Consider the following 12777-nt stretch of genomic DNA (forward strand, 5'->3'; position numbering starts at 1 on the left):
GAAATGTTACAATGTCTCCAAAGTTTTCCATGACCAATGACTAAAGGAAAGATAAGAGGATTTGTAGGATTAACTCATTCTTGAAGACAATGGGGGTCAATCTTTTCTGAACTACCAGGCCTCCCTACATTTGACCACATCAAATATCTTGGGGCCATTCTCATGGAACACACAAATGGAACAGATCTTCATGACTGTAAAATACTCCTTCATCAATCACCTACACCGAATCCTCTATTATCACATTATCAGGAGACAGGTCTTCTGTCTCCCTTTCTCCTTTATCATAATCCTTTTCTTTTATACGTACATAAAAAATAGGCCATGGTTCATGACCAACATGACTCTCTGAAGGAAGCAGACTGCACCTGCAGGACCCAGGAGACCCTCCCTAAAACTGTGAGGGCCCCAACTGCAGAAGCGGGAAAAGGAGACCCTCCTCTCCCAAACACACACCCCACTGGAGAAGCTGAAGGTCTGTTTGCAGGAGAAGTTTCCAACTTTACCTGGAGCTGAGTCAATCTGAAGAGGTGAGTGAAATACGGGGTAGAGGAAGCAACTGAAAGGCCCTGGGAGCTGGCTGGGTCCCCTAGCAGGCCATTCCTGTCTGGCACCACAGGGATCCAACAGGAGAGGAGCAGGGATTAAAACTACACAGGGAGAAGCAAATCTCTAGCTGAACTTTGTAACAATTTGAACAGGGGTGAGAAGCCTCCTGCACCTCTTATGAGGGCGCAAATCCGGTATGCAGATTCCACAGGTGGGGAAGAACTAAGCCTTTTTCTTTTGCAGCTGTGAGGCAGATACCCTGGGGCAGGTTTTCAAGCCTGGAAATGGTCTGGGGGCTGTTGGTGTGGGGCATGGTGGGAGTGAGTCTGGCCCTTTGGTTTGCTTGGGAGCTGGGTGAGGCCTGTGACTGCCAGCTTTCCCCCATTTCCCAGACAACCTGCATGACTCAGCAGAGGCATCCATAATCCTCCTAGGTACACAACTCCAGTGACACAGGAATCTCACCCCCATTCCCCACAGCAGCTGCAGCAAGACTTGCCCAAGGAGAGTCTTAGCTCAGACATGGCTAGCCCCTCCCCCACCTGGTGGTTCTCCCTTATCCACCCTGGTAGTGAAGACAAAGGGCATATAATCTTAGGAATTCTAGGGCCTGCCCACCACCGGTTCCTTCCCATAAAACCACAGCTGATGCTCTCTGGAAAGCCCCACCTCCTGGCAGTAGGCCAACCAGCACAAAAATAGAGCATTAAACCACCAAAGCTAAGGACCCCCATGGAGTTCATTGTACCCCTGTCACCTCCAGCAGAACAGGCACTGGTATCCACAGCTGAAAGACCCATAGATAGTTCACATCACAGGACTCTATGCAGACAACCCCTACCAGGAGCCTGGTAGGCTCGCTGGGTCACTAGACCTAGAAAAGAGATGACAATCATTGCAATTTGACTTACAGGAAGCCACATCCACAGAAAAAGGAGGAGAGTACTACATCAAGGGAACATCTCGTGGGACAAAAGAATCTGAACAACAACCTTCAGCCCTAGACCCTTCCTCTGACAGAGCCTACTCAAATGAGAAGGAATCAGAAAACCAACCCTGGTAATATAACAAAACAAGGCTCTTTAACACACCCCAAAAATCACACTAGTTCGTCAGCAATGGATCCAAACCAAGAAGAAATCTCTGATTTACCCGAAAAAGAATTCGGGAGGTTAGTTATTAAGCTAATCAGGGAGGGACCAGAGAAAGGCAAAGCCCAGTACAAGGAAATCCAAAATATGATACAAGAAGTGAAGGGAGAAATATTCAAGGAAATAGATAGTTTAAAGAAAATCAATAAAAAATTCAGGAAACTTTGGACACACTTTTGGAAATGTGAAATGCTCTGGAAAACCTCAGCAATAGAATTAAACAAGTAGAAGAAAGAAATTCAGAGCTCAAAGACAAGATCTTTGAATTACCCCAATCCAACAAAGACAAAGTAAAAAGAATAAGAAAATATGAACAAAGCCTCCAAGAAGTCTGGGTTTATGTTAAATGACCATACCTAAGAATAATCGGTGCTCCTGAGGAAGAAGAGAATTCTAAAAGCTTGGAAAACATATTTGGGGGAATAATTGAAGAAAACTTCCCTGGCCTTGCTAGAGACCTAGACATCCAAATACAAGAAGCACATAGAACACCAGGGAAATTCATTACAAAAAGATCTTTGCCTAGGCACGTTGTCTTCAGGTTAACCAAATTTAAGACGAAGGAAAGAATCTTAAGAGCTGTGAGACTAAAGCACCAGGTAACCTCTAAAGGAGAATCAGATTAACAGCAGATTTCTCAGCAGAAACCTTACAAGAAGGTATGGGGCCCTAATCCCTTCTAGCTTGTCTGATAAACAATTATCAGACAAGTCTTTTGTATCCAGCAAAACTAAGCATCATGTATGAAGGAAAGATACAGTCTTTTTCAGACAAATAAATGCTGAGAAAATTTGCCATTACCACACCACCACTACAAGAACCACTAAAAGGAGCACTAAATATTGAAACAAATCCTAGAAACACATCAAAACAGAACCTCTTTAAAGCATAAATCACACAGGACCTATAAAACAAAAATAAAATACAAATTTAAAAGTAAAAACAAAAACAAAGTATACAGGCAACAAAAAGCACAATGAATGCAATGTACCTCACATTTTAATACTAACATTGAATGTAAATGGCCTCAATGCGCCACTTAAAAGATACAGAACCACAGAACCGATAAGAACTCACCAACCATCTGCTGCCTTCAGGAGACTCACCTAGCACATAAAGACTCACATAAACTTAAAGTAAAGGGGTAGAAAAAGGCATTTCATGCAAAAGGACACCAAAAGTAAGCAGGGGTAGCTATTCTTATATCAGACAAAACAAACTTTAAGGCAACAGCAGTTAAAAGAGACATGGAGGGACACTGTATAATGGTAAAAGGCCTTGTCCAACAGGAAAATATCACAGTTCTAAACATATATGCACCTAACACTGGAGCTCCCAAATTTATAAAACAATTACTAATAGACCTAAGAAATGAGATAGACAGCAACACAATAATAGTGGAGAACGTCAATGCTCCACTGACAGCACTAGACGGGTCATCAAGACAGGAAGTCAACAATGAAACAATGCATTTAAACTGTATCTTGGAACAAATGGATTTAACAGATATAGACAGAATATTTCATCCAACAGTCACAGAATATACATTCTATTCAAGAGCACATGGAACTTTCTCTAAGATAGACAATATGATAGGCCATAAAATGAGCCTCAATAAATTTAACAAAATCGGAATTATATCAAGCACTCTCTCAGATCACAGTGGAATAAAACTGGAAATCAACTCCAAAAGGAACCTCCAAAACCATGCAAATACATGAAAATTAAATAACCTGCTCCTGAATGAGCATTGGGTCAAAAATGAAATCAAGATGGAAATTTAAAAATTCTTCAAACTGAACGACAATCAAAACCTCTGGGATACAGCAAAGGTGGTGCTAAGAGTAAAGTTTATAGCCCTAAACACCTACATCAAAAAGACTGAAAGAACACAAACTGACACTCTAAGGTCACACCTGAAGGAACTAGAGAAACAAGAACAAACCAAACCCATGCCCAACAGAAGGAAGGAAATAACCAAGATCAGAGCAGAACTAAATGAAATTGAAACAAAAAAATACAAAAGATAAATGAAATAAAAGCTGGTTCTTTGAAAAGGTAAATAAAATTTATAGACCATTGGCAAAATTAACCAAAAGGAGAGAAAATCCAAACAACGTCACTAAGAAATGAAACAGGAAATATTACAACTGACACCAGTGAAATACAAAAGGTCATTCAAGGCTACTATGAATACCTTTATGCATATAAACTAGAAAATATAGAAGAGATGGATAAATTCCTGGAAAAACACAATCCTCCTAGTGTAAATCAGGAAGAATTAGATACCCTGAACAGATCAATAACAAGCAGCAAGACTGAAATGGTAATTTAAAAATTACCAACAAAAAAAGGCCAGGATCAGACGAATTCACAGCAGAATTCCACCGGACAGTCAAAGAATTGGTAGCAATCCTTTCAACACTATTCCACAAGATAGAGAAAGAAGGAACCCTCCCTAATTCATTCTGTGCAGCCAGTATCACCCTAATACCAACACCAGTAAAGGACATAACCAAAAAAGAAAACTACAGGCTGATATCCTTGATGAATATAGATGCTAAAATCCTTAACAAAATACTTGCCAATTGAATCCAGCAACATATCAAAAAGATAATCCACCATGATCAAGTAGGTTTCATACTGGGGATGCAGGGATGGTTTAACATATGCAAGTCAATAAATGTGATACACCACATAAACAGAATTAAAAACAAAAATCACATGATCATTTCAATAGATGCAGAAAAAGCATTCAACAAAATCCAGCATCTCCTTATGATTAAAACTCTTCACAAAATCAGCATACAAGGGACATACCTTAATGTAATAAAAGCCACCTATGACAAACCCACAGCCAACATAATACTAAATGCGGAAATGTTGAAAGCATTCCCTCTGAGAACTGAAAAAAGACAAGGAAGCCCACTCTCACCACTCCTCTTCAACATAGTACTAGAAGTCCTAGCCAGAGCAATCAGACAAGAGAAAGAAAGAAAGGGCATCCAAATTGGTGAACAGGAAGTCAAACTGTCACCGTTTGCTGACGATGTGATTGTTTACCTTGAAATCCCTAAGGACTCCCCCAGAAAGCTCCTAGAACTGATAAAAGAATTCAGCAAAGCTTCTGGATACAAGATTAATGTACACAAATCAGTAGCTTTTCTATACAACCACAGTGACCAAGCAGAGAATCAAATCAAGAACTCAACCCCTTTTACAATAGCTGCAAAAAAAGAAAAAAAAACAAACTTAGGAATATACCGAACCAAGGAGTCGAAAGACCTCTATAAGGAAAACTACAAAATATTGCTGAAGGAAATCATAGACAACACGAACAAATGAAAATACATCCCATGCTTCATGGATGGGTAGAATCAATATTGTGAAAATGATCATACTGCCAAAAGCAATCACAAATTCAGTGCAATCCCCATCAAAATACTACCATTTTCTTCACGGAATTAGAAAAAACAATTCTAAAATTCACATGGAACCAGAAAAGAGCCCGCAAAGCCAAAGCAAGACTAAGCAAAAAGAACAAATCTAGAGGCATCACACAACATGATTTCAAACTATACTATAAGGCCATAATCACCAAAACAGTGTAGTACTGGTACAAAAATAGACACATAGACCAATGGAACACAATAGAGAACCCAGAAATAAACCCAAATACTTACAGCCAACTGATTTTTGACAAAGCAAACAAACCATAAAGTGAGGAAAGGACACCCTATTCAACAAATGGTGCTGGGATAATTGGCAAGCCACATGTAGGAGAATGAAACTGGATCCTCATCTCTCACCTTATACAAAAATCAACTCAAGATGGATCAAGGACTTAAATCTAAGACTTGAAACTATAAAAATTCTAGAAGATAACATCAGAAAAACCCTTCTAACCATTGGCTTAGGCAAGGCTTTCATGACCAAGAACCCAAAAGCAAAAGCAAGAAAAACAAAGATAAATAGCTGGGACTTAATTAAACCTAAGCGCTTTTGCATGGCAAAATGAACAGTCAGCGGAGTAAACAACCAACCCACAGAGTGGGAGAAAATCTTCACAATCTATACATCTGACAAAAGACTAATATCCAGAATCTACAATGAACTTAAAACAAATCAGTAAGAAAAAAACCAAACAATCCCATCAAAAGGTGGGCTAAGGGCATGAATGGACAGTTCTCAAAAGAAGATACTAAATGGCCAACGAACATATGAAAAAATTACTCAACATCACCAACGATCAGGGAAATGCAAATCAAAACCACAATGTGATATCACCTCACTCCTGTGAGAATGGCCATAATCAAAAAATCATAAAACACAAGATGCTGGCGTGGATGCAGTGAACAGGGAACACTTCTACACTGCTGGTGGGAATGTAAACTAGTATAGCTGCTATGGAAAACAGTGTGGAGATTCCTCAAAGAACGAAAAATAGAACTACCATTTGATCTAGCAATCCCACTACTGGGTATCTACCCAGAGGAAAAAAAGTCATTATTCCAAAAAGATACTTGCACACGCATGTTTATAGCAGCACAATTCACAATTGCAAAATTGTGGAACCAACCCAAATGCCCACTAATTAACGAGTGGATAAAGAAACAGTGGTATATATGTATGTGATAATTGAAAGTCCCTACACTTCTATGAAAACTCATTATTGGTTGGCCATATGGTCAATAACAACCAGAATCATCCCAATTAATCAACAATAGCTTCTGGCCAGTACATAGGCCTCTGAAAGCCAGCCAACCATTCACTTCCCCATGCTTCTGAAAGTCAGCCAGTTAGTAACAGCCACACTCCAGTGATCTGCTTTCACTAAAGGTCAGCTAACCACTAACAAATCTCACTTCTGAAGGCCGCCAGTCACTGAGATTCAAACTTCCACCAACGTTCTCTGTTCAGAGAAACTGACACACAAGTGCAACTGTCCCTTAATTGAACAATAAATTCAGCCTTTTGTTTGAGATTAAGTGGTAGCCCCTTGTTTTTTCTTTTTTTCTTCTGAAATGGAGTCTTACTCTGTCACCAGACTGGAGTGCAGTGGTGTGATCTCAACTGACTGCAACCTCCACATCCTGGGTTCAAGCAATTCTCTTGTTTCAGTCTCCCGAGAAGCTGGGACTACAGGTGTGCTGGACCACACCCAGCTAATTTTTGTGTTTTTAGTAGAGATGGGGTTTTGCCATGTTGGCCAGGCTGGCCTTGAACTCCTCACCTCAAGTGATCCACCTGCCTTGGCCTCCCAAAGTGCTGGGATTACAGGGTGACCCACTGCACCCAGCCTAAGTGATAGCCCCTTCTACTAGTGATACCTTTTTATTACTACTCTGTGAAGGCATCTGTGGTTCTTTCCAGCTTTCTGGACTTTTTCTTAACATCTCCTCTCCCTTACTGTTTCTTCCTCCTTCAGTGATGTGCTACATATACTTTTCATATTGCCTCTCTGTTTCTCTTTTCTGGCTCTATTTTTCTGGTTATCTCCTACCTCGTATCATAGATTACATTCAAGTATTTGCCAACTCTTGATAATGTTTCCTCATCTCTCCCTAATCTTTCTATATTTGTTAAATAAGAGTATCTTTCCATTGAACCCTGGGAGAGTCTCTTGGATTCCTAAAAACCCTTTGGGCATCCACACTGGACTCAGACTATGGGACCCCACCCCAACCCATGCCCACTCATAGAACTGAAAGCCTGTAAGGAGTCATCCAGGACAGTGGTCTCCGCTCTTTCTTTTTTCTTGAGTCTTATCAAACACCCGTGTCACATGCACTTCTGTGTTTCTGGCTCCTCAAAACAGCAATAACAGCACCTTCCCTATCTAAGTCTTGAGGTTTTTGTGGGTAAAATTATAACACTTGTCAGAGTACTCTGAAAAAACACTGCATGATCCAATGACAAAATGGGGAGTACTGGTCAAAAACAGCATTTAGTCTCATAAATGGTTGATCTAAATTCTGCCAGTTAGATGGTAGAATACCATTACACTGAAGGCTTTGTCAAGTTTGTGAAAAAATGATTAAAAGTATCTACCAGCAGAGGAATGACACCCTTTTTTATTTCCATAAAGGGAGTGATAATAGAAATTTTATATGAATTCAAATAATAGTATTGATAGCTATGAAAAATAAAGACAAAAGAGAATTGCTTCTTCCTACTGTATTTCTGACCTTTATTTCTTCACCTATAAAATAGCATTATACAGTTTGCCTGCCCCTATCTTAAGGTTTTGTGAGGGTATCAGGAGATCTTATTTGGTAAAATATTTTAATACTGTAGTATTGAAAGGCATGAGAATATGAAGGAGGGAACACATTGCCTTGTCTTGGCGTATTTCAACTACCACTAGACTGTCTGAATACATATGTTCAAACAATAAATCCCATTCTGTTAAACATAGACTTTCGTATAAAGATTCCTCCCTGCATTTCCCAAAAGATCCATGTACAGAAAATGTGAAAAATCTCAGGATATAATTGGATCCTTTCACTGTGAGGTATACGCAGAGGAAAGTCAACCAGGAAACACAAGCTCCAAATTCAACCTCCTGACACTCTGCAGCCCAGGGCCAGAAATCCTCCCCTTCCTTACCTGACCCACATCTTGCTAGCGAGCTAGAGGCTTCCTGGGGCTCTTCTCCATCACACATTTGCGAACAGTCATCACCGCCCTCTGCAGAAAGAAAAGAAATCCCTCAAGAAATTATGAAGAGGCCGGGCGCGGTGGCTCAAGCCTGTAATCCCAGCACTTTCGGAGGCCGAGACGGTCGGATCACGAGGTCAGGAGATCGAGACCATCCTGGCTAACACGGTGAAACCCCGTCTCTACTAAAAAATACAAAAAAAAAAAACTAGCCGGGCGAGGTGGCGGGCGCCTGTAGTCCCAGCTACTCGGAGGCTGAGGCAGGAGAATGGCGTAAACCCGGAGGCGGAGCTTGCAGTGAGCTGAGATCCGGCCACTGTACTCCAGCCCAGGCGATAGAGCGAGACTCCGTCTCAAAAAAAAAAAAAAAATTATGAGAGAAAACTTAGTGAAGATGTGGGAAGCTGAAGTATCTCCTAGGTGAGCTGTCCATCACCCAGGTCCTCCTGGCCTGTAGGTGGACACACTCCGGTTGCTGTCACCGAGGCTGAGAACCATCCATCAGCTCACTTCCGCCTGGACTCCGGATTCTCTCTCCTCCCCCCCTCCCCCTTTCCTCTGCACATTTCCTCTTTCTCTGCCCTGCTTTCCTGCTGCCAGTGGCTCCAGGTGCTTCTCTTTGTTTCCATGTGTTTCTGCCCCCTTCTCTGCTCCTGTCTTTTTCTCTTGCACCCCTGACTCTGCCCTTTACTGGCTTTCCCTATCTTGTTTATTTCCTTGTCACCCCCTTTTTAAAACTATGTATAAGGAAAGGCATTCCTGGGACAGTGGAAATGAACCAGATAAGGAAGGGGATCAGGAACAGAGTGGGCCAAGGCAACACCACATACTACAGGGGAAGTGTGGCTCCAGGGTCCACACATAAAAGATCAGATCATAAAAGAGCAGCTCCTGAAACAACTGATGCCATTAGTAGAGACAAGACAGATGATATGGGCTGGGGCCCCATGAAGGCTGGAAGCCACAGAAATCCACAGGAAGGATAACTCATCTAATCCTGTGCAACAAAATTCACTAGGGGAAAAGATCTAAGGGGAAAAGAAAATGATCTGATTGATATCTTGTGAATAACAGTTGTGCTAAAGCAGAAAAAAATGAGTCTGATGAGTACAAGATCAAACAGGACATTCCTCCCTTTACTGAGAAAGCAAACTCTGGAGAAAGAGGAGTTTCTAAGTTCAGAGGAGGTGTTGGTTTCTACTGTGAAGTGTTCAGTTCCTGAAAGACATTGCAATAAGGAAGGTCTCAAGATAAATGTCTTCAGGCACACGGATGGAAGAGCTTGGAAGGGTGGCCTGCCTGGCAGACAGATACTAAACACTTGACAATCATTCCACTACCTGAGCAGATGAGTCTGCGGGGAGAGAATTCTTACCCTCTGAGTATGCTTCTGTGCCACTCTCTACCTAGAGGGACCTTAATCAGAAAACTCACTATTGACAGAGGTGCCGTTTGCTGGAAGCTGCTGCTGTCTAGTGACTCTGACTTCAGCTCTACAGGCCCTCAACCTGCTCCTTTTCTCTGACAATAGTTTGCACTCTTTATGGTTTCTCTAATTATTTTGATCTGTCTCTTTCTCTGCATAGTTTAATCTGTGCTTCCTTCCAACATTGTTGTCATTTGTATTTGCCTCCATTTGGATAATTTTCTCTAACTTTTCTCTCTGCCTCTTATTTCTTATTGAGGTTATCCTCTTTCTACTTTGTCTTTTACTTTCTCCTTTTCTGTCTCTGTTTCCTTGGGTTTTACCTTGCCCTCTTAGATGCCTGTAAAATGTCTGTAATTTTATATATTTTCCTCCCTCTCAAAGTTCTCTTCTCCCAGGTTGGAAAAGTTCTTCCATTTATGCAGGGGCTATAAAACCACATATCCTTTGCTTGTCAGTTCCATCCCAAGGGTCTTCCACGTGACTTTTCTCAACTGCAAGCATTCAATCATTCACAAAACTTATGTCTGTGTTCCTGATACTTCTGGGAGTAGGCTGAAAACAATCTCCCTGCCTCAATTACCATAACCTACTGATATTTAGGTTTAATGTGTGTTTAATATCATCAACCAGGCATTTCTTCTCTGGTGCCCCCAGCCTACCTCTGGCATATTCTGTCTCCGTATATTCTCCATGCAGCGATATGGTCTCCACTCGGGGACTCACCTTACCTTGATCCTTTGTCTCTCACAATTTACAAAAAAAGCCCAAAAGAAAATTGACATAATTCCATCTGTATGCATGCAAATGTGAGGAAGGGAAGGGTAGGATGGGGGAAAGGGAAGTTTTTTTTCCATGCCAACTGGAAAACAAAGAAGTACTCAAATATCTAAAAACTTAAATCATAATTACCTTCTCCTTCATCTGGTAGTAGACAGAGCCCCTTCTCTGGTTCTCCTTCATTAGTGATTTGGGGAGTCTTTAGATCCAAGTTCTCTGCAGAGAAACAAGAAACTGACGGACCACAGAGGGTGACACCGACACAGACCTCAGTGCGTTCGCGCCATCCAAGATGGGCAAACGCTGACAGCCACCCTCGTCTTGTTCCACCTTTTCTCCATCTTGTTGCAGCTCCTCTTTCTCCTTCTCTCTAATTCTCAGTGTCCTCCTCACAGTTCTGCCTCCACAGTTCCCTCCAAGTTGGGCAGTGCTTGGATTGTCTGGTCTTCTCTCCAACTGGCTTCTCCTGCTTCCCGTTTCTAAGTCTTTTTTCTTTTTCAGTAATACTGTATCCCTTTTCTATTATTTCTTTAGCTCTTATTCTATATCCATCCTATGCCAAAGGGCAGACTCTATTTCCATGTTGTGTTTCCATGATTTTCCTTCCCTCCCACTAGCATTTTTTCCCCCCTTAAAGCCTTATATTGGTCCCTGGTCCACTCCTCTGGGAACCTGCAGAACTCCTTGCGCTTCTTTCTATTCTGACCCTGTGACCCTGCCCTGAACCCCCAGCTGGCTTTGCACAACCATCACCCAGTGACACATCCAGGACACTGGTGCCCACTCTTCCTTTTCTACTTTGCCTTTGTGATAATATCCTGCTTGCATTTCTGTGTTTTATTTCCCAGTCTGTAAGATAGACGTTTAGCTGTTTGCATACCGATGTTTAAGAGTTTGTGAGGGTAAAAGGAGCTCTTGTGCAATCCAGTCATCTGATAAAGACTGTCAGAAACTTTGTGCACCTGCTCTCCCACCCCATGTTGGCACTCTCATTTTCACCCTTGACACACGTCTCTGCTGCTTGTGTTTCTACCTCTGTCTCTTGGCACTGGAGTCTCTTGGTACTTCTCTTTGTCTTGGTTTCTTTTTCTGGGACTGCTCCTGCCTCCCTCATTTCCCTCCTGCATCCCTGGTCCTGTGCTTTATGTCCTTGCCCCACTTTATACCTATTGAGGCACATGAAGGTATACACTTATATCTTCATACACCTTCATAGAGGCTACTCTATGAAGGCAACTGTCCTTCTCTGTGGCTCTCTGGACTTTCTCTTTCAAACGTCTCTCCCTGACTCTCTGTCTCTCTCTCCTCCAGTGATGTGCTATGTCTACTTCACACATTCTATCTCTGTTTATCTTTCCTGGCTCTATTTTTCTGGATATCTCTTATCTCGTATCATAGATTATATTTACATACTTTCTAACTCTCAATAATTTTTCCACTTCTCTGCTTAAGCTTGCTTTATTTGTTAATAAAAGTCTCTTTACATTAAACCCTGGGAGAGTTTCTTGGATTTCTAAAAGCCCTGTGGGTTTCCACATTGGACTCAGTCTATGGGACCCCACCCCAACCCGTGCCTGCCTCACAGAACTGGAAGCCTGTAAGGAGTCATTCAGGACACTCCAGGACACAAGTCACTTCCAGGACAAAAGTCTCCACATTTCCTTCCTTCTCAGGTGTTAACAAACGCCGGTGTCACATGTACTTCGGTGTTTCTGGCTCCTCAAAACAACAATAACAGCACTTTCTCTGCCTAAATCTTGAGGTTTCTGAGGGTAAAAATGTAACACTTAAGAGAGTCCTCTAAAGACATACTGCATGATCCAATGACATAATGAAGAGTATTGGTCAAAAATAGCATTTAGTCTCATAAAGAGTGCATCTGAATTCTGTCAATTAGAGGGTAGGATATCATTTCTTTGAAGGCTTTGTCAAGTTTGTGATGAAATGATAAAAAGTATCTACCAGCAGAGGAATGATAAGCTTTTTCATTCCCAAAGAAAAAGTGAGTGAGAATAGAATTTTAAATTCAAGTAATACTATTGATAGTGATGAAAAATAAAGGCAAAGAGGATTTTTTCCTCCTAGCATATTCTGAGCTATATTTCTTCATCTGTAAAATAGGATTACCCAGTTTGTCAGCCCCCACCTTAAGGTTTTGTGAGGGTATCAGATCTTATTCGGTAAAATATTTTAATGCTTTAGTATTAATAG

At 41.4% G+C, this 12777-nt stretch overlaps 1 protein-coding gene across 14 annotated transcripts in view; it reads right to left on the reverse strand.

Annotated features, from left to right (window-relative positions):
- The window catches only part of SP140 (SP140 nuclear body protein), an 85972-nt gene that overhangs the window by 46023 nt on the left and 27172 nt on the right, over window positions 1-12777 (reverse strand). For 9 of the 14 annotated variants that reach the window (XM_033229915.1, XM_033229912.1, XM_033229918.1 and 6 more), the window contains 2 exons: window positions 10699-10800; window positions 8310-8390 (listed from right to left, as the gene is read on the reverse strand). The exons of 2 other annotated variants lie outside the window; for them this stretch is intronic. In XM_033229915.1, the coding sequence (XP_033085806.1) occupies window positions 8310-8390; window positions 10699-10800 (183 nt within the window). The remainder of the gene's footprint in view (window positions 1-8309; window positions 8391-10698; window positions 10801-12777) is intronic. 3 more of the 14 variants (XM_033229914.1, XM_033229919.1, XM_033229920.1) reach the window with 3 other exon arrangements.

The sequence above is a fragment of the Trachypithecus francoisi genome, unplaced genomic scaffold, assembly GCF_009764315.1.
Source record: "Trachypithecus francoisi isolate TF-2019V2 unplaced genomic scaffold, Tfra_2.0 Lachesis_group13, whole genome shotgun sequence".
NCBI lineage: Eukaryota > Metazoa > Chordata > Mammalia > Primates > Cercopithecidae > Trachypithecus > Trachypithecus francoisi.